Source organism: Gouania willdenowi, chromosome 8, assembly GCF_900634775.1.
Source record: "Gouania willdenowi chromosome 8, fGouWil2.1, whole genome shotgun sequence".
Taxonomy (NCBI): Eukaryota; Metazoa; Chordata; class Actinopteri; order Blenniiformes; family Gobiesocidae; genus Gouania; species Gouania willdenowi.
In genome coordinates, this window is record NC_041051.1 from 1,918,326 (window position 1) to 1,938,012 (window position 19,687).

General features: G+C 41.1%; 1 protein-coding gene across 1 annotated transcript in view; it reads right to left on the reverse strand.

Moving 5' to 3' along the window:
- Positions 1 to 7,344: 7,344 nt before the first annotated feature.
- LOC114468760 (CREB-binding protein-like) overlaps positions 7,345 to 19,687 on the reverse strand; it is a 59,584-nt gene continuing 47,241 nt past the window's right edge. The window contains 7 exon segments of the mRNA XM_028455822.1: positions 7,345 to 11,500; positions 12,066 to 12,347; positions 12,469 to 12,630; positions 12,713 to 12,880; positions 12,963 to 13,128; positions 14,805 to 15,065; positions 19,525 to 19,675. Of these exon segments, the coding sequence (XP_028311623.1) occupies positions 8,321 to 11,500; positions 12,066 to 12,347; positions 12,469 to 12,630; positions 12,713 to 12,880; positions 12,963 to 13,128; positions 14,805 to 15,065; positions 19,525 to 19,675 (4,370 nt within the window). The 3' untranslated portion in view covers positions 7,345 to 8,320.

Genomic DNA, 19,687 nt, shown 5'->3' on the forward strand with positions numbered 1-19,687 from the left:
ATGGTCTAGACTGAATAGAAACAATCCAGGGGAGTGTCTAATGACAAGAAAGATGCCATATAACAAATTACCCCAAAAAATATCACTTCTTCCAAAAAAAACACTGTAAACATTCCCAATATAAAAAATACAACATAATTTAGTCCAGAGATCCATTGGGGTATCTTGACCAAAGGTATAGTCAAGTTTTTCTTTAAATACTCCCATAAAATTTTCAAGAATCCTAAAACAGGGTGTATGAATAGCCAAAGAATAATGCAACAACTCAGTACACCCAGAGCTATAAATGGTTGATAAAGTGTATTAACAAATATAAAGTACATAATCATTGTAGCCAAATAAGTTGTGAGTCTAACCTGAAGAAGAAATTGTTCTGCTGTCCATTGTATCATGTATATTACCAGCAAGACAATCTTGTTTAACCTATCAATGTTGATTTGTAACTTTGAGTTTAAAATCATCCACAACCTTTCTAGTGGTGAAAAAAAGGGAGACAAACACTTTAACATTGGTGAAAGGGACAATTTGAAGATATTTAGGATTAAAATGATAAAAAACAGATGTAAGATGATCCAGATACTAATAAATTCCCCAATAGTAGGCAATTTCTTCAAAGGGGCCATCCTTGCATCAAGATTCGAGGCCCAAAGAGTTGTGAAAAATGAATTATTCCAATAATCCCCCAAAGATCCATTAACCCTGGAGAAATCATCTAATTTCCAACTAGGATTTTTTTTCTTCATACTCCACAATATCTTATCAATCTTGGAAATAAGAGTTTTGAAGATGTGCCAAACCCAAACCAGGGAAAGACCCGACATCCAGTAAACCTGGTGCAAAGAAGATGAAACTGATTTCAAAATGTTACCCACCAAACAACATTTCAGAATGAGACCTAACAATAGCACAATTAGGATGGTCCAGGTAATGTTCCAAAGAGGGGGAAGTGTCGTTATATGTGTTTTAAGGATTGCCAGAATAAAACATGCAACATACTGTAAGAAGAGGATCCTTATGGGTATTGTAAAGATTTTCCAATAAAACCTCAAGAGTCCTATAAAGGGAGACATGATCCAAAACAGGAAACTGACTATTTTCCAATTAACCCAGCACAAACAAGATGAAATTATTAGCATTAAAATCTCCCGGAAGAAACTCTCTAATAATTGAAAAATGCATTTCAGGCATTCCAGGATTTTCAGTATGGTACCGATCAAAAGCAGAAGAAGGCGAGACTTCAAACACGTGTTTGCAAGAGATTGTATCCATAAACTCATCCTTGGCCATAATTGGAGTGAATAAACATACTTATGGATCACCAGAATGTAAAATGTCCAAAACAGTTGAATGAATGAATGAATAGAAGGAAGAAAAAACGAGTCAAAAACAAACAATTCAAACGGATGAAGTAAATCCAAAGATCTACTGGCCTGATAAGTCCTGAGCTCTCCAGACTGGAGATGCTGTTCTCCCAGTTGGGGAACATTAGCATTAGCATTAGTGTGGTGCTGAACCAGCTCCTTTACCTCCACACAGCACTCTCCTCCACAGCACTCATCCCCCAGCAGACCCTGGTTTATCTGAGGTGGGTGAATCAGAGCAGTAGTGACTGTAGGGTGACCATCACCCGAACCCATGTCTTTTGTAACAAAAGTTGAATCAAACTGTTGAGACTCTATGGTGGAGAATAGCATGTTCATCATCATGCTGCGCCATCAAAATGAAGGAAAGACATGCTGCTCACAGTGAAGAAGTGACAACACGAAAGTCACACAACATCAAAGCGAAACAACGTGTCACGCGTGTCTATAGAGAATTTTCACGACGCGTCATCAATCCGGAATTCGCCGTATTGGCGATATTCAGCAGGTAAACAAAGCGTACGCACACAAGCGAAACCCGAATTTCGAGAGGAAATGGTGAATTATTGTTGTATTTTTGTCTGTACCAATCGTCAGACCGTGAAAAACATTTGGAGTTTTAGAGACTTCCAAAACGTGTAAAAAATCAGGGAGTCAGAGGAAAACAGGCGCTTGTTGCTAGCAAAGCGTAGGCCTTTGCTTCTATTACGCATTTTTTGTGGTTTATCCATCGCAGTGTTTACCTCCGAGTGCCTCCAACATGTAATGTTGGTTACTGCCAGAACGTGACGTCTGTAAAAACCCTCTATCAAGTTCCACAGCACATACCAAGTGCTGCATTTGATTGCACACGGAATCCTGAAGGATTGAGGTCTGGGTGGTGATGCTCTTTGCCTTGGTTGCCAACCACTGGTAAACTACACAGAAGAAGAAGAAAATTTGGGTCGTCAATTTTGAACTCCGAGGTAAATGTGTTTAATTCAGTAAACTCGGAAAACATGACTGGCCACAGCAAGCTGATGTTTGTTTTTATATTTTTAGAGGAGCAAAAATGCCTGCTGGAGAAATATATATTATAAATATAGAAAGTATCTATTCGTACGGTTGCTGGACAAACAATCCCCGCTGCTATTGGTACGTTTACCGAAATACACGTACGTAGCGTCTTAGGGTTAGGTTATAACCCTATATCACAACAATGTTTAGGATTAGGTTTAGTCTTAGTCACATGACTGAAACTGGCCAATGAGGGGCGCTAAGTACAGATGGAATGTTGGTGTATTGTAGGGATGGGCGATATTGGCAAAAAAAATAATCCTGATAATTTCTGGTATTTATCACGATAACGATAAATATCACGATAAATAAAAACTATTTTTTAAAAAATCACAATTTAGTGTAAACAGTTCTTTACAAACACAAATAAATGTGAATACATCAACATTAGACACATTGTAAAAGGCTACAATAACTGCTGAGTTCATGAGCTGATATTTTATGGAATATATTTGTGTATGTGGGTCTATCAGAGTTATTGTATATAATTCATTTAATTTCATTCCTCATTTGAAAAAAATTTATTTTCTTAAAAAAAATTTTAAAAAAAAAATGAAACCGAAACTAACTCCATTAGTGTTTTTACTGCTGATTAATGAGTTACATAAAGTTATAATTGATAAATATCTCTATGATTTTCTATAATTAAACCAGATCAAGCTGATGATTTAATCATTCAGTATATTTATGTGTAATAATCTCAATATTTACATTAGTCTAATGAGACCAGATTTGTCTGTGAACATGTGAAATATGATTAAAAAATATTGTGTTTCACAAGTTTGCATGGATGAATAGTGACATTAGTATTATATTAATATTTATTTCACACAATGTGTGACATGTTTAGTTTTTATTCTTCCATAGTAAAGTATTAAATCTGACCATAAACAAATCAATGGTTCTCTGTGGTTTTATGACAGTAAGATGTGTTCTTTTTATTTGGTCTATTCCTTATATGGAGTGGTTAGCATTAGCTCTTAGCCCTGTCTGTGTGTTGGTGGGTTAGCTTAGCATAGTTAGCTTTAGTTGAGTTTCCAGTTCATAATCATTGCTACAGGTTCATCTCTATCACCGTGTTTGTAGAACTTTAGGTGGATCTGATGGAGGAACTAGGATTGGTTCACTTTGTTTGATGTTTATCTGGTTTTAACCAAATAGTACCCTCTACCGCTGCACACTTAAAAAACATAATAATGTAATGCAATGTTTTTCAACATTGGTGTTGTGACCCCATGTGGGGTCGCCTGGAATTCAAATGGGGTCCCCTGAAATGTCTAATAATTTATAATAATAATTAAAAAACTGATTAAAAATTTATTTTTAAAATGTTTTAATTATTATTCTTTTTCAAATTACAACACCACACACAAAACAATTTTAATACTAATAACTCTATACTTTTACTTTCTCAGATATAAATCTAGTTAAAATAAAATGCAGTATAAAAATTGCTGAGCTGGCACATCTTGCCTTTTTGTGCCCTATTCCTGACAACAACAAACATTATTAAAAGCTAATTCTAGAAAGAAAGAAAAAAGTCTCTGGAAACACCAAAAATGTGTGATAATAAAATGGGGTCACAACCCACAAAAGTTGGGAACCACTGATGTAATGTCACATATAATGTAGCCCAACTGTGAAATTTGTCTCTGAAATTCACCTCCTCTGTTGAGGAACAAGATAATAATTAAAAAAATAATAAGAATTTGTTTTAGATCGGTTAATGTTAAATTTGTGGAAATGCATGGAGGCTTATGTACCCCCATGACAATGTTCGTACCCCACGTTGGGAACCAGGCTGTAGAGAGCATAAATATCATATATAGAGGCTAGAGGACTAACGGCGGATTCTGCCACGGCAACACCGGCAGCCATCTGTGGAACCAGAGGGAAAGTGAGTGATCTGCCGAACGTAAATACTTTTATCTTGCTAAAATCTGGATGGATTTGCATACGGTTTGCTTTCTTACAAATGTTATTAACGTGGGTACAAATCTGGACGTTTTCAAATGTTAAAATTGCAGCTTTTCTCTTAAAGAAATGACTTAATCATGCAGCATAGTTGTGTAAGGCTGAGACCACCAGATTTAACTTGTTAAAAAACATTTTACATTATGATTCCTTGAGAAAATTGCTGATGGAAGATTGAAGTGAAGATTCTAGACTTTTGTGCAGCCTACGGAGGCTCTAATCTGTTGTAACCAGAGCCTGTGTGATCACCTTTCACATGTAACATAGTACAATACTATGACTATATTTAGGATAATCGTTAGTTACTTAGTGGAAGTGTGTACAATAAGGTCACAAAGGAACAGACATAACAGAATTGCAAGATTATTGTTGACACAAGGCTTTTTATAATACTTACGCTCATTTAATCAATTACTGAGTGTTTTTTTTTTTTTAAAAAAACAACCTTTTTATAACTATTTTAATGTGGTTATTCTTAAAGTATCATATGGAGTATCTTTATGTAAGATTTTACTATGTTTCCTGGGTAATTTCTTATCTCAGTCCTCCACTGTAGTCTAGTTCTGGGATTTACACATGCAGTATTTCTTGATGTGTATTTGTAAAGGGAAATCTTGTACGTATTTGTTATTACAAGTAAATGTAAAATTTATGAAATATTATTAAGATACAATTTGAATTATTACTTGTTTAAACTAAACATGTAATAATTAAAACTATTTTATCATATTAGTAATATTCCTATAATAAAAGTATACATATATCTCCTGTTGCCATTCTGTACGCCAAGTTTTAGTCGCTCATATATTGATTTGACATATTAATAACTTGTGTGTGTGTTCATCAGTGTTGGGAGTAACTTGTTATTTTTGTAATATATTACAGTAATATATTCCTTTTTGAAAAAACTCAGTAGTGCAACTCATTACAAAAGTGAAAAGTGATAATATATTACTAGTTACTGTTATACATTTTCTGTTTCGTTTGTATTACGGTGTTTTTATGTTCAGGCACCTAAACGGGCAGCTATTGTTTTCACCGTTGTGTTCGGGCACTGTTGCGGGCCGCCAAGGGTCCTAACCACTGAATGTGCGGTTGACATTATTTTCCACTACACCACGCGAGTGTTCGGCTGGTCAATGTGTCGTCTGCTTTGAATGTGATGCGTTCATGAAAGAAAACATCATCACAAACCATCAGTTATCTTGTACATCAGTGAACTAATGGATAATTCATCACTGTTTCCATACTGTGGCATGTAAAAGGCTAAGACTGAATTCTGTCCTCGTTTCTCTCTCTGACCGGAGCAACTGGGTTGAGGTGTTCCAGCAAATATTATTACACAATAATCTCCAATAGTTACAATTAAAGTAACTCAAGTTACATGTATATTTGATTTAAGTGCATATTTTACTTTGTTTTCTCACTGTTTGCAATTATATGAAGAAATACAGATGATCATTATAGATAAATATAACTTATGGGGAACAAGAAATAACTTTCTGCTCCTGAAACAGCAGAAATATTTGAAACATAACTTAGACCAATGTTAATCTATCAGTGTGATATAATTAGTGTTCTGGACTAAAAGTAACTCAATGTAGTGTAACTCAGTTACATTAAAAAAAAAAACAGTAATATTTTAGTACAAATATATAACAATTTTATCCCAGTAACTTTAATATACATATATTACAAGTTTAGAGTAACTTACCCAACACTGGTATTCGTTGCACCTATCTGAAGTCTAATAAGTAGGTCATCCAAAACTATTGACTGGAAGTGTAAAATAATAATCCATAAGTGCAGTGTTATAATAGCACCTCTGACCTTCATAACAAACGAAACCGTTTGAAAATCTGTAGAAAATTGAGCAAGTTATGGTTATTTAAAAAGTACATGCGCCACTACTACACAGTGTTATGGGTGAGCGAGCTGACCGAGACAACATGGCCGCCACTGCGGACGACACAGCTAGCCTTTATATATCTATGGCCAGAGTGCTATACAGGTATCGTTACTGACGCAGAGCGGCGTTCAACAGAGTGGGGATGGAAATACCGCTAGTTATTCTGCACTTCTAATAACACACGTGCCAAATTAGACGCCACATAAAAGTAAAAACGTTTTATTGCACTTTTCCGATTCGTTCTGTCCGATTTATCCAGGTTCCGAGTGCAATCGAATGCAGCATAATGGACCGTACCATTGTCGGACTTTAACGGGTTATACAGGTGAATACATGACCTACCTGAATAGTTTGTGAACGTACGTGAATTTTGTGATATTTTCTCTCTGTTGTTAAATTTTAAATCTAAATGTTAGATACAAACATACATGTAAACCTAAAAGCTATTTGCTGTAAATCTGGTCAAAAAAATTGACATTTTAAAGGTGGTTTGTTGCTAAATGTGGCACAAAGTTGCTGTTAATGTATGTACAACTTTACAATCGGCACACAGTACACACATTTTATTAATCAATAATAGGCCTATTAAGCAACAAGAGTTTATGATTTGCTTATTTAATAACTTATTTGGTTCCGCCAAAACAAATAGGTCCAAAACTGGAAGGGAGACAGGCGGTTGCCAGGCAACACAAACATTTCCTAAATGTTGTATAAAAATCAATATACATCCAGTGACAGTGCATCCCGTCTTCATCCATATAAAATCTTAATATATATATATATATATATATATATATATTTTTTTTTTTAAAAAAAGCAGAAAGGGCCTCCTAATGCAGAATAAAAGATATTGACTCTGAAAGGAAAGGCAGATAAAAAAAAAAAAAAAAAAGTTTAAATAAGGCACTTTGTACCCATCTAGTTACTTCTCCTAGTGGATGAGTTACAATCACCATGTGTTCATGATGACTGAGCACCAGATGTACATTTAAAAAATGATTTAACCTTCATATGTCAGACAAGCAGAAACAGGAAGGCCACATGATCATTGATCATTTTCATTTTATTATAAAAACAGTATCTGAGTCCACAGTTTTTTTGTACAGTAAAAAATATTAAATAAACTCCCAAAGTTCATAGCAGAAAGATAGAGGCTGGAGCTCATGGATGGGGTTAAAGAGTCAGAAGGAAGCAGCAAAGGAGACGAGCAGAGTCAAGCTTCCTCTGCTCGTTTCTGTGCAACACAGTTCATTTGGATCACAACCCTCCGTTCACTCCACAGTAGAATCTAAAAACACTAACAGGAGCCCGCCCGCCCCACGCAGTCCAATGGTTACAGGCACACAGGTAGCACCCCCCTCCCCAAGTGTCTATAGAGGAAGGAGTGCACACACATTCGAGGGAGAGGGCTTGCATGTTTAATGAGGGATACGAGCGAGACGCTCAGCCAATTGCACCAAACTTTGACAGCATTCCCATCTAAGGACATCCTGTTTGGAGCATCAACAGTCTGTAAGAAAAATAGACTTCTATACGAAGCAGTTTCAGGGTCCCACCCCAGAATAATACAATAAATAAACCATTTCAAAAGGAAGATATGCATCATGTTTGGATGTATGAGGATAACAGCCCATTGCACTAAACTGTCTCCTCTTTAATTCACAACCATTTTTAAATCCTAAAAACATTTTGTGTCAAAAAGAAAAAATTTAAAAAGGCATTCGCTTCTGTTTCTGAAAACATTTGTTTTCCTGCAGGATGTGGAGGCGCCAAATATTTGTCCCGGTCTTTGTCCACAGTTGGAGAAAAAAATATATTAACAGCAATAACTTACCATTCATTTACTCTAATCCATTTAAAGACTGCTTGATTTAACATTCATCTCCCATAGGAAGTTCAGTTCAACACTTCTTTATTGAAAACTTTAAATAACATTTAATAATAGTATAAAAAGAAATTCTAAGTAGGAACGATAACACTGTCCTGGGTGAGTGCAGTTTGTGCCAAGAATGGAAGAGGACTACATGATATCTAAAGGGTTGTGACTCATGTTCTGGCCCATTGGGTCCTGACTGGTTCCCCCAGGCCCATGCAGACCTGCCATGTTGCTCAGCTGGGACAGCATGGTGCTCTGATCTGGTCCAAATTGCTCCATAGAGTTCTGCTGCTGTGGAGGGACCACCATGTGGTGCTGGTTCATGTGGGCCGGGTGCGGAGACCCCGTCTGCATCTGCGGAGAGATGTGATGTGGCGAAGGCTGCGGCTGCATACGTGGGGACGGACTGGAATGCGGCGGCTGTGACTGCGGCCGCGGTGACGGCTGTGGCGATCGCACCTGATTGGCCAGAGAGGTGGGCAGCGGCTGACCCTGCAGGTGGGTGTGTGGAGACGGAGCCATGGGCTGAGGACTCATGGGGTTACTGTGCTGTGCTGGTGATCCTCCAGGACCCAGATGTTGCTGTTGCTGCAACAGCCTCTGATGGAGAGCCTGCTGCAGCAGGGCCTGAGAGGACTGAGGTGGGGGGCCACCCTGAGGGGGTTGGGGGCCCTGAGGTGCCTGTTGAGGACCTCCACCACCTGGTCCTGTGTCACCACCTTGTAGGCCAGCCATGGCGTTCTTCTGCTGCATCTGGAGGTGGTGTTGGTGCTGGAGCCTCTGCTGGAGGGAAACGGACCCAGGATAACCTTGGCCCTGCTGGCCAGGGGGGCCACCGGTTGTCTGAGGACCAAGCTGGGGCCCACCTGGACCTTGTCCAACAGCAGAAAGCTGCATCCCAGACTGTCCCATGAATCCCTGCTGCTGTGGAGGCTGTGGCTGCTGGAACTGAGCGTGACTCCCTCCCATCTGCTGCTGCTGCTGCTGCTGCTGCTGCTGCTGCTGCTGCAGGTGTCGTCTCATCAGTAACTCTCTGAATTGGGGGCTGTTCAGGTTCCCCATTTGTGGACTTTGGCCCTGCATTCCTCTTCCCACTCCTTGCTGTTGCTGCTGCAGAGCTGCAACATGCTGTTGCTGCTGCATGGAGCTGAGCATGGGCCTCTGCTGCTGGAGCTGAGCCATCGACGCCATGTTGACATTCCCTCCCTGACCTCCCATGTGCATTCCTGTCTGACTCACAGCTGCAGGATTAATGTTCACCTGTGGACCCCCTCCTGTAAGCACATTTCCTACAGAACCCCCAGTTGGACCAGGTCCTCCGGGAACCCCTCCTGGTCCTCCGGGCCCTCCTTGACCCCCCTTGTATTTGGAGGCTCTCTGTTTAATAAAAGCGGCCATGAGCTGAGGGCTGGACCGCAGGATGTTGAGGACTTGTTGCTGCTGGAGCGGTGAGCTCGGAGAGCGGAGAGTCTTTAGAAGCTCCTGAAGTGCAGCCTGAGGAATGTTTCCGCCGGCGGGGAGACTGGGAACTCCAGTGGCTCCAGCGACCGCTCCACCTGCTGCTGCAGACGCTGTCGGCTGCTGCTGCTGAGTCATATTCATTAGGACGGCGTGGCTCTGAGCCTGTTGGTGCTGCTGCTGCTGTTGTTGTTGTTGTTGTTGTTGTTGATGCTGAGCTGCAATCATGGCCGGATGGTTCATTTGGTTCATCATTGCTTGCCTTTGTTGTGGTACCATGTTCTGACCCGTCCACTGCTGCTGCTGTTGTTGCTGCTGCAGCTGCTGCAGATGCTGAGGGTTCTGGACTGGGACCCCCATCCTCTGCTGCTGATGCTGCACTTGTTGATGCTGCACTTGTTGATGCTGGACCTGCTGATGCTGGACCTGCTGATGCTGGACCTGCTGATGCTGGACCTGCTGATGCTGGACCTGCTGATGCTGGACCTGCTGATGCTGGACCTGCTGATGCTGGACCTGCTGATGCTGCACTTGCTGATGCTGGACCTGCTGATGCTGGACCTGCTGATGCTGGACCTGCTGATGCTGGACCTGCTGATGCTGGACCTGCTGATGCTGGACCTGCTGATGTTGAGGTTGCTGCACCTGCTGGGGCTGCATCACCATCCCAGGTGGAGCGCCCTGCTGCTGATCCATGTGGGCTCGGGCTTGGTTCTGTGCCATGCTCCCTCCCCCTGGGTGTCCCATGCCCATTTGCTGACCCTGCTGGTGAGGATGAGGAGGCATCAGGCCGGCGGCCGCCTGAGCTGCTTGTCTCTGTAGAGACATCTTCCTCTGAGCATCTGCCACCTGCTGGATCTTCATGGCTATCTCCACGGCCGCTGGAGGGGGCCCAGCAGTGGGCTGCTGCTGCTGTGAAAGAGAAGCCTGACTCTGCAGATGATTTGGGGGCTGCTGAGCCCCAACGCCTCCGACCATGACGGCACCACTCTGCTGCTGGTGTGGAGGCGTAGCTGAGCCCAGAACTGGTTTACCCTGCGACTGGTGAATTGGGGAGGAGCCTGGTAATCTGCAGGCGTACGGAGGCAGATTGTTGGGGTGCTGCTGGACCTGAGGAAGCATTTGCTGATGTTGTGGGGAGTTCATTATGCCTCCTGCTCCAGCACCTCCAACCGACATCTGCTGGTACTGGTGAAGAGGATGTTGTGCCTGCATCCCTGCTGGCTGCTTCTGTGGTGCTCCTGGTCCAGGACCCAAAACCTGCGCTGGGCCTGGAGCGACGCTCTGAGTGGGCGTCTGTGGAGTTGGAGGTTGGGTTCCACAAGAAGTCGGTGTACTTGGTGCTGTGGAACTGTTGTTTCCTGGTGATGGAAGCCCTACTGGCCCTCCTGGCGGCCCTCCGGTTGGCTGCCCGACCCGCTGCATGCTGGCCATCCTCCTCCTCAGCATCTGGGCCTGCTGGAGTCGGTGCTGCAGCTGCTGCTGCCGGAGCTTCTGCTTGATATTCAGACAGAAAGGGACGGGACATTTGTTCTCCTGACAGTGTTTGGCATGGTAGCAGCACAGAGCAATAAGCTGCTTGCAGATGGGACAGCCGCCATTAGTCTTGCGTTTGCAGCCTTTAGTGTGCTGAACAACGCGCTTCATCTTCTGGCAGGATGGCAGGGAGCAGTTGGCGTTCCTACACTGGCACGCATGGACAAGTGACTGGATGCAGCGCTGGATGCTGAGTCGACGAGAGTCGCCGGGGCTCTGTGTCGCCGCTGCCGATTGGTTGTTGCTGTCATCATCCAGTCCTAGCCCCAGTTTGTCCATCTTATGCTCATGTCCTTTGGCGTTGTAACAATTGATGCACAAGTCATAGTCCTGGAGAGTAGAAGAAGAAGACAGATGTAAAACCAAACCTGTAATTTAGATTTTTAATGCACTCATAAGACTTTGTTTTTTGAGTGAAAGTGTCTTGTCAGGTCTAAAAATTTGAAATCGGATTTTCCTTTACTGGCCAATAAACTAGCAGACCTTTACTGTGCATTATTTGAAATCACAGGTTAAATCAGTGGTTCCCACCCATGACACCATTAGTGGGGGCCTGAGAGCATCCTTGCTGAACATTGAGCATTTATAAATAGTGATAGTAAATTGTGTTATTTTTATTTTAACCCCCAATTTTTTTCTTTTTCAATACAGATAACATTTTTTTAACCAATTTTGTTGCAATGGGGGGAGCTGAACATTTTTCTTTCTTTAAAGTAGGGCATAACAGCAAAATGAAATGCATTAAATAACGATATGAAATCATAATACTAATAATAATGTATAATGTATGTTTAGTCAGATCCAGATGATTTTACAACCCTGGAAAGCTCAGAAACAAAGTCTCCAAACAAAACAGATCTCATTAAAACTGTGTAAAAAGAATCCCAGCTCTCACCTCACAAACGGTGCAGTGGAAGCGCGTCTCCACGTGGTGTCTACACTCGTTGCAGGTGTAGACAAAGCGATCCTGGCTCTGGTTGTGGAGCTCCACCAGCATGCACATGGAACTCCATTTGGATCTCCTGAGAGAGCTGAACTCCAGGTGCTTGTCCCGGGCCAAAGTCAGGAAGGCATCGCGGCCGTCCATCAGGTCACAGGCCATCAAGGTGTCCGGGTCAGAGATGGGTGGGAGGGAGTTGGCGGTCGGGCCGGCGATGAGACGGATGACGAAAAACACCTGAAAACAACAGAGTCTCAAAGATTAACCACAGAGAAAAACCAGCAACAGTATTTTGCCCCTAAAATGTACCGTAACTCAACAACATTTTCAGATGTTTTTGTGAATTTGATGTAGATACCTCCTTGTGTTTCTCCATTGTGGCGTAGAGTTTCTGTGAGAGGTCATTGGAGACGTTGGGCATCCCTGGTTTCTTCTTATTGGCTCGGCTCATGCTGCTTTTGTTCTTGCTCGTCTTTTTGTTGTTCTTCTTTTTGGCATTCTTGCTGTCGCCTTTTGAGGCCTACAAAAGTTAGTCAAAATTTGGCATGAGAAGAGGACAACAGGCGAGGAAGAAAAATCAGAGGACTGTATCTTTTACTCACGTCTGTGCTTTCATTGGACGTGTTGTTCTCCTCCCTCTTCCTCTCCTCCTCCTCTTGCTCCAGCTCTTTGATGCTCTCCTCCAACACGTTGGGCCAGAAGTCGCCCTCAAAGTACGGCAGCTCCTTGGCACTGGTCAGCCGGTCCTCTGTGGCCTGCTTGAAAATGTCCTAAAGTGACAGGCAGATACTTGCACTTAATCAAATTCCAACAAATAGACTTCAAACACAGAATGAGGGAAGTCTGTCTCACCTTGTAATCATGAACGATGCGCTCAGCCACGGCTTTGTCCAGCATCTTCTTGTACCACTCCTGCAGGCGTTTGGGCTTAGGAATCTTCTGATCCGATGGGTGACAATGAAAGATGTAATCATCCCCCTCACTGGGAGGACAGGCCCAGATGTGTCCAGCTGTAAACCTGTATTAGGCAACAGAGATTTATTTGTTTTATTTCCCCAAATTCTTCCATTGATTTCTATTCTTAATTATTCACTCATTTCCAGTTGTCACAAATTAGACATCATCAGACCGTAGTGCACCAGAACCCTTTTCAATAGTTTTACTGCTTTAGGTTTTTAGGTAACTGTCGTTACTCTTTTCTTTTCTCTTCCTCTACGTTAGCATCACAACATTACAGAAGTTTACTTTTGTCTCGCTGTCACTGTCTCTACATTATATCTGTGACTCAAGATGAATGATCCTGATCTGTGTTTGTTGGTTCTTTATTATAGATCCAAAACATGCTTTGTTCTCTCTTACTAATTCAGACAAGAGCCCGACAGATGTGATTTTTAGGGCTAATGCCGATGACTATTTAAAAACTACTATAGAGCATAATGATGGAATGAAGGGGAATATAATTTAAGAGGAAAACTACATTTCAACATACAATATGCTAGAACAACAGTGAAAAGGATGAGTATAACAATATCGGGTTAAATTATGGCACTGCCTTTTGGATGAAATAAAACAAAGCACCAACATAAACCATTTTAAAAAGCTTTTTAAGGCATATCATTAGTAAGTATAACAAAGAAGAGCAACAATTTTACCTCGGACAGCAATAATTTATATGTATATAATGGTATAAAATATATTAATACACATAAAATAATTATCTAAGATTTATATATTGCCACTCTAAATTTAATTGATTACATTTGTACAGTATGTATAAGCTTTGCTTCAACCTACACACTTTCAGCTGAAAAACGGCACAATTGAATGTTTGTTATGTTTTGTTTTTCTGAAGACTGCCAAAATAAAATTCTACATAAAATGAGTGACAACAGATTTTAAATGATCATATTGTAAAGAAGTGGAAATAATAAACAGTATTTAGTGCAGTGGTTCCCAACCTTTATTGGATCGTGACCCCATTTCAATATCAACAATTTCTGGTGACCCCAAAGACATTTTTTTTCTAGAATTAGTTTTTGATCATGTTTGAGCTCAGATATTTATTTTTTACTGAATTTTAGTTGAACTAGCTTTATATTTCACAAAGTGAAAGTATAGAAATATTGTTTAAGATTGTGTGTTGTTTTGACTAAAAAAATGTTTTAAAAATCTATTTAAATTTTTCAGAAATTTCAGGCGACCCCATTTAAACTCCAGGCTCACATAAAGTCCTGTCCCCAAGGTTGAAAAACACAGATTTAGTGGCTCCTGAATAGATTTATTTCCATAGTTTTTGATCATTTCCAGTCTTAACACGCCTGGTGGGACCAAGACTACCACTTTATTTGTTAATTGTCCTCTCTCTCTCTGAAGTACCCCCTGTGGTGCCATTGCGTACACCTAGGGTTGGTTACAATGATTAATTTATATCGGTTAATTACTATTACCCGACATCAATTAATGGGTGATAGCTAATCATCTCAAATTAAGACCAATCTAAACCAATGACACAAAGGAATTTTTTCGGACAGGTTTCTTTGTGATCACAAAAAACAAATAGATGGGAATAAAACTGCAAACTGTATAAAAAAGGACCTCATTGGATTTAAAATCCATTCTTCTTACAGAGAGAGAAACCAGTGTTGAGTTTTTATTCTACCATGTTGAAGAATGTCTTTAATTTGTTCTTCTTACCCCATTCTCCTGACGTACTCCAGATAACCCAGCAGGATCTCGTGGTAGACGGCAGTTCTGAGGTAGCGAGGTTGGAAGAAGTGCACGCTGTCCAGGTAGGAAATATACACCCGCCTCTGATTGGGAGGCGGACAATCCGAGCCATACTCTTGGACGTGCATGCCGAAAAAGCAAACATCAGTTCCATCGATGTCCTCAAAGGCAAAGAGAGCTTTCATCCTGTACGGGAAAGACTCGGACATTTCTCCGCTGTCCACAAACCTGGAGGAGTGAGAAAAATAACTCATATTTATATGATAGGCCAGAGCTTCTCAATTCAGGGTTCAGAACTAAAATTAGGTCATGGATCTGTTTTCACAGAGTTCACACCAGGGTTGTGGTAAATTATAATTGTAATTGATAATTACTCTTTAAGAAAATTCTTTCCTGTTTGACACACCCATGAACACTCCCCCTTCAGTATGTCATCCCAACACACATGGATGTTGTTTACTTGTGTTTCTCTGTTCGCTGTATTTATAGGTAAAGACAGGTAGCTAATACGATGAGCAGAGTCGCTCTCAGGTGTTTGCTAATTGCGACTGCATCCGTTTTGATGGAGGTACGTCCTGGAAGCGAGGGGAGGGGAGAAAGTTTTTTTTTTTTTTTAAATATGGACATAAAATGAGTACAGACGATATAAGCCAGGGGTTTATTACAAAAGCATTTAAAATAAGTTAATCAAAAGCTAAATCTGCAGAGGCGGGTGATGTGGGCTGAACTGAGGAATAGAACATACTGTAAGAGGGGCCTCGTCCCCAAGGCGGAGCCTCGTCCCCTCGAGCAAAACAGCAGGAAAATGGCTGCTAGCAGGAGATTCAAAGATTACTCAAAAATACATGAATCACTCTGAGCAACACTGGAGGTATGTTTTTCAGGAAGGAACAAAACACTAACATGATATAAAGCTTAACAGTGGTTTTTACATAATACCCCCTTTAATAATAATAATGTAATCTTTATTAATGACCGTATAATGACGTGGTGAAATTCATCTCTGCATTTTCCCCGAGGGGCAGCAGTGGGCTGCCAATTGCTGGCACACCGGGGAGCAGTTGGGGTTAAGGGACTTGCTCAGCATCCCACAGTGATGGCCTGGGTGAGATTGAAAACAACCCCCATTTCCAGTTTTGAGTATACATATATTGTTTGTAAGGCACCTACACTATCCAAGCAATAAAAGGCATTTTGTGTGAATGTTTGTAAGAAATAGCAGGATTCAGAAAACCTGGAGCAATCTTTCAACAACTGTAATTAGATTGTGGAAAGAACTGCAGTATGGTGATACAGCATTAGGAAAACAGCAAGCCCCTGCATACATTTTGGAATTTTAATGAATCTGTGAATTTGAAGGGACTGAGATATTTACATCTGAATTATTTGGTCATTTACATAATCATTAATGTTGATCTCGATGATCTATTTGCCAGATTTTGACATACGTTTTAGAGCATACGCCTTATAGTGCTTCTACTTACTGTATAGGCAACAGTTTCTGCTTTTTAGATTTTTGGTTAAAAACAAATATCCAAAATAACAAAAGAAATGCTTTCAGATCATCTTTTTTGGGTTCCTTAAAGCTGGTATAAACACTGATCTGTTTGGCTGCAAGATTTAAAGATCTGAGATTCCAATGTGAAGAGTTCTGAAAGAGCCCCCAGAGACACTTAATGCTCTATTTTCCATGCGTTTAAGTCAAAAAAGCCACGCAGCGGTGCTGTTTTTGGCTGTGTACTATTCTCCCCCTGTACTTAAGTCAGTCACTGCGTGCCTTCATCCCAATTACACACTCTGGGTGGAGCAGCCCTGAAATGTGGGTGTTCCCATTCAAATCTAGCCTTACGTGTATTCTCCCATCTGCTTAAGTTCTTTTCCTCTTACGTTCTTCTGAACCTGGAATAATAATTTAAGCGACATGGACTCATAATATTACAGAAGAGACTCCCGGAAAGAATCTATCCAAAGTGACACTGTTACGGGGTGGTGGAAGTCACACAAGCCTTTACATTTAATTATATTTTATCCGTGTCATCCACTCCTTATCCTGGAAGGGGGTGTGTCGCGGAGCTGATCAGCTGTGTGCTGCAGCTCATTACAATGAAACTCTGACAGACGTCAGAATGATTCAACTATTTTAACACTGGGTACAACATAAAGCCACATTTTGATCCACTGCAAGAGTAAATAATAAGTGAAACATTGATGACAGATGATGATGATGACTAAAATTAGGCTTTCCACGCAAACAAACGTTAATCTAGCTTTAATACGAGGGGAAAGAGAGAAATTTTAACTGTGGCTCAAATAAAACAAAGTCGCCGATCTTCACACTGCAGTAATCTGATCAATAATCTGATCATATCAACCTGTTACATTGTTTATCAACAAAGGCGTTTCAAATTAAAAGAGAGCTTTATCATTTTCACAGACTTCAATGACATTTACAACCGTTGGGAAAACTCCATGTTAGGTCATTTCTAGACAGCCCCAAAATAATGACATCATGGCCCAGTCCGCCTCCTTTGCTTCAGACCTTCATTCACGGGCTTTTGGTCGACTTACGTGCGGTGGGCGTGTCAGGAACCTGCAAACAATGAATACGCGCAGTAGAGGAAAGGATAATTTGATAAAAGTGGGAGGAAAGGCGAAAAATGTTGACGGGGTTTTCATTAAAAAAATAAAAGTCAGAACTTCATCACCATTGCATGAAATAGAGAGAATGGAGGTTGTCGTACAGTTGTTAGTTTATGTTTTGAAAAAAGAAACATTTATCCCAGATGTTTCAATTTGACCACTTAAAATTTTACCTCTAATTTCCACTGGATCCGTATCTGCTGTGGAACAGCAACGCAGCTGATAGGTTTCCATTAAAGTCAATGTGCTAATTTCCCCTGCATGCGTATCTGTTCCAGCATAGCTGTGTAACTGCTCCGTCATGCTGGAGCCCAGCGGGACAGGAAGTAGTGCACAGACACTAGAGATGTCTCGATACAACTTTTTCACTTCCGATATGATACCGATATTGCAACCTTGCGTATCGATATTGATTTATTACGATATCAGCACAAATCATACATACTTTTATTACTTATTTTGTTGTGTGGAATGTTGGAAAAGGCTTGATCGAGGGATGTTACTCAAACAGAGAACAATAGTCAGCAACAGTAGGTTACTTTGTTGTTAGTGTGAACCACAGACACCTATGGATAGAAGTGCTGGTGCAGAACATTTTATCGGAGAGCTTATATCGGTGATTTTAGATGCAGTCCAATAAAATCCGATATTCGTTTTCTGGCTGATATCGGACCTACATGCGATATCAATATCGGATCGAGGCGCCTCTAGCAGACACATAATAAAATGTATATGTCTTTCAAAATGAAATACTCCGTGTTTAAGGTGGATCATATTTCCATCCATTGTACGACCCGCTTGCTCCTTCAGGGTGGCTGGGGTCTGCTGGTGCCTATCTCCAGCTTTCTTCATGCGCTAGGTGGGGTTACACCCTGGACAGGGAGGCAGTGGATTGTATTTCACATACAAATATTGACCTTATCCGTTGTTAGATCACAATAATCTCCACAAAAGCAAAAGATCTACAGGACAGGACCAAGTTGATTTCCAACACACAAGCTCATCTGTGAAGCATGGTGGAGTTAATGTCATGGCTTGGGCTTGCATGGCTGCTTCTGGAACAGGCTCACAGCAGAATTAATTCTGAAGTCTACAAAACCATTTTGTCTGACAATTTAGAGAAAAATGCAGCAAAACTAATCAGGAGAAGCTTCATCATGCAACAAGACAATGACCCAAAACACAATGCTAACATAACAAAGGAGTTCATCTGGGGAAAAACGTGGAAAGTCTTAAACTGGCCAAGTCAGTCACCAGACCTTAACCTAATAGAGCATTTTAACTCCTGAAGAGGAGACTGAAGGGAGAAACCCCCAGAAACAAACAGGAATTGAACGAGGCTGCAGTAAAGTCCTGGAAAAGCATTTCAAATGAATAATGCAACAGTCTGGTGAAGTCAATGGGTCACAGGGTGGATGCAGTTATTGCAAGTAAGAGTTATCCCACCAAATATTAAATGTTATTCACTTTAAGTTAATTTCATAATGTCTGTTCCAATACTTTTACTCACTTCAAAAGTGGGTGGGTTCAAACAAAAGGTGCCCTGTCCTAAGTTGTTTAACACATCTAGATGTAAATACCATGAAATTCTGGAATTCTGAACTTTTGTCTCATATTCATATTTTCATCTGAAACCCGAATGTCTTCAGTATACATCAAAAACAAAGGAAAGGACCGAGTGGACTGTAGAAGATGAGATGAGCCACTCCTCATGAAAAACAATGTTCAGCTCCGTCCACAGCTTGAAAAAGATGGTGATGATGCAACCAAGAGTTGTCGACTATTGCATTTGTCTGTGACTAATTCTGTTATCGATTTTTATCGACTAGTCATTGCACCCTTAGTTTGTATGGCTTTGTGCTTCTCTTTGGATTCACTACAACTCGATACATCGTGTAATTCCATGTGAATTAGCTGGATCTCCTGAGTCCTAGACAGAGGTGGTGGGGATTGACAGACTAAAGATTACACTGCAGTTACAAAGCAAATACACATCCTGTAGAAATCTGGTGTAAATGGTTTAAATCAGCCAACTACAGCCGCATACCTTGACTTCATGCCTGGCTTGACCTCCACAACCTTGTCAGAGACGTGGACGACGCGGATGGTGACCTCACCAGACTCGGGGTGACTCTGCCGCTTGAGGTAGTCGTTGACTCTTGTCTCGAGGTAGCACCCGAGCTTGGTCTGAGGAAGCCCTGACAAAGCAA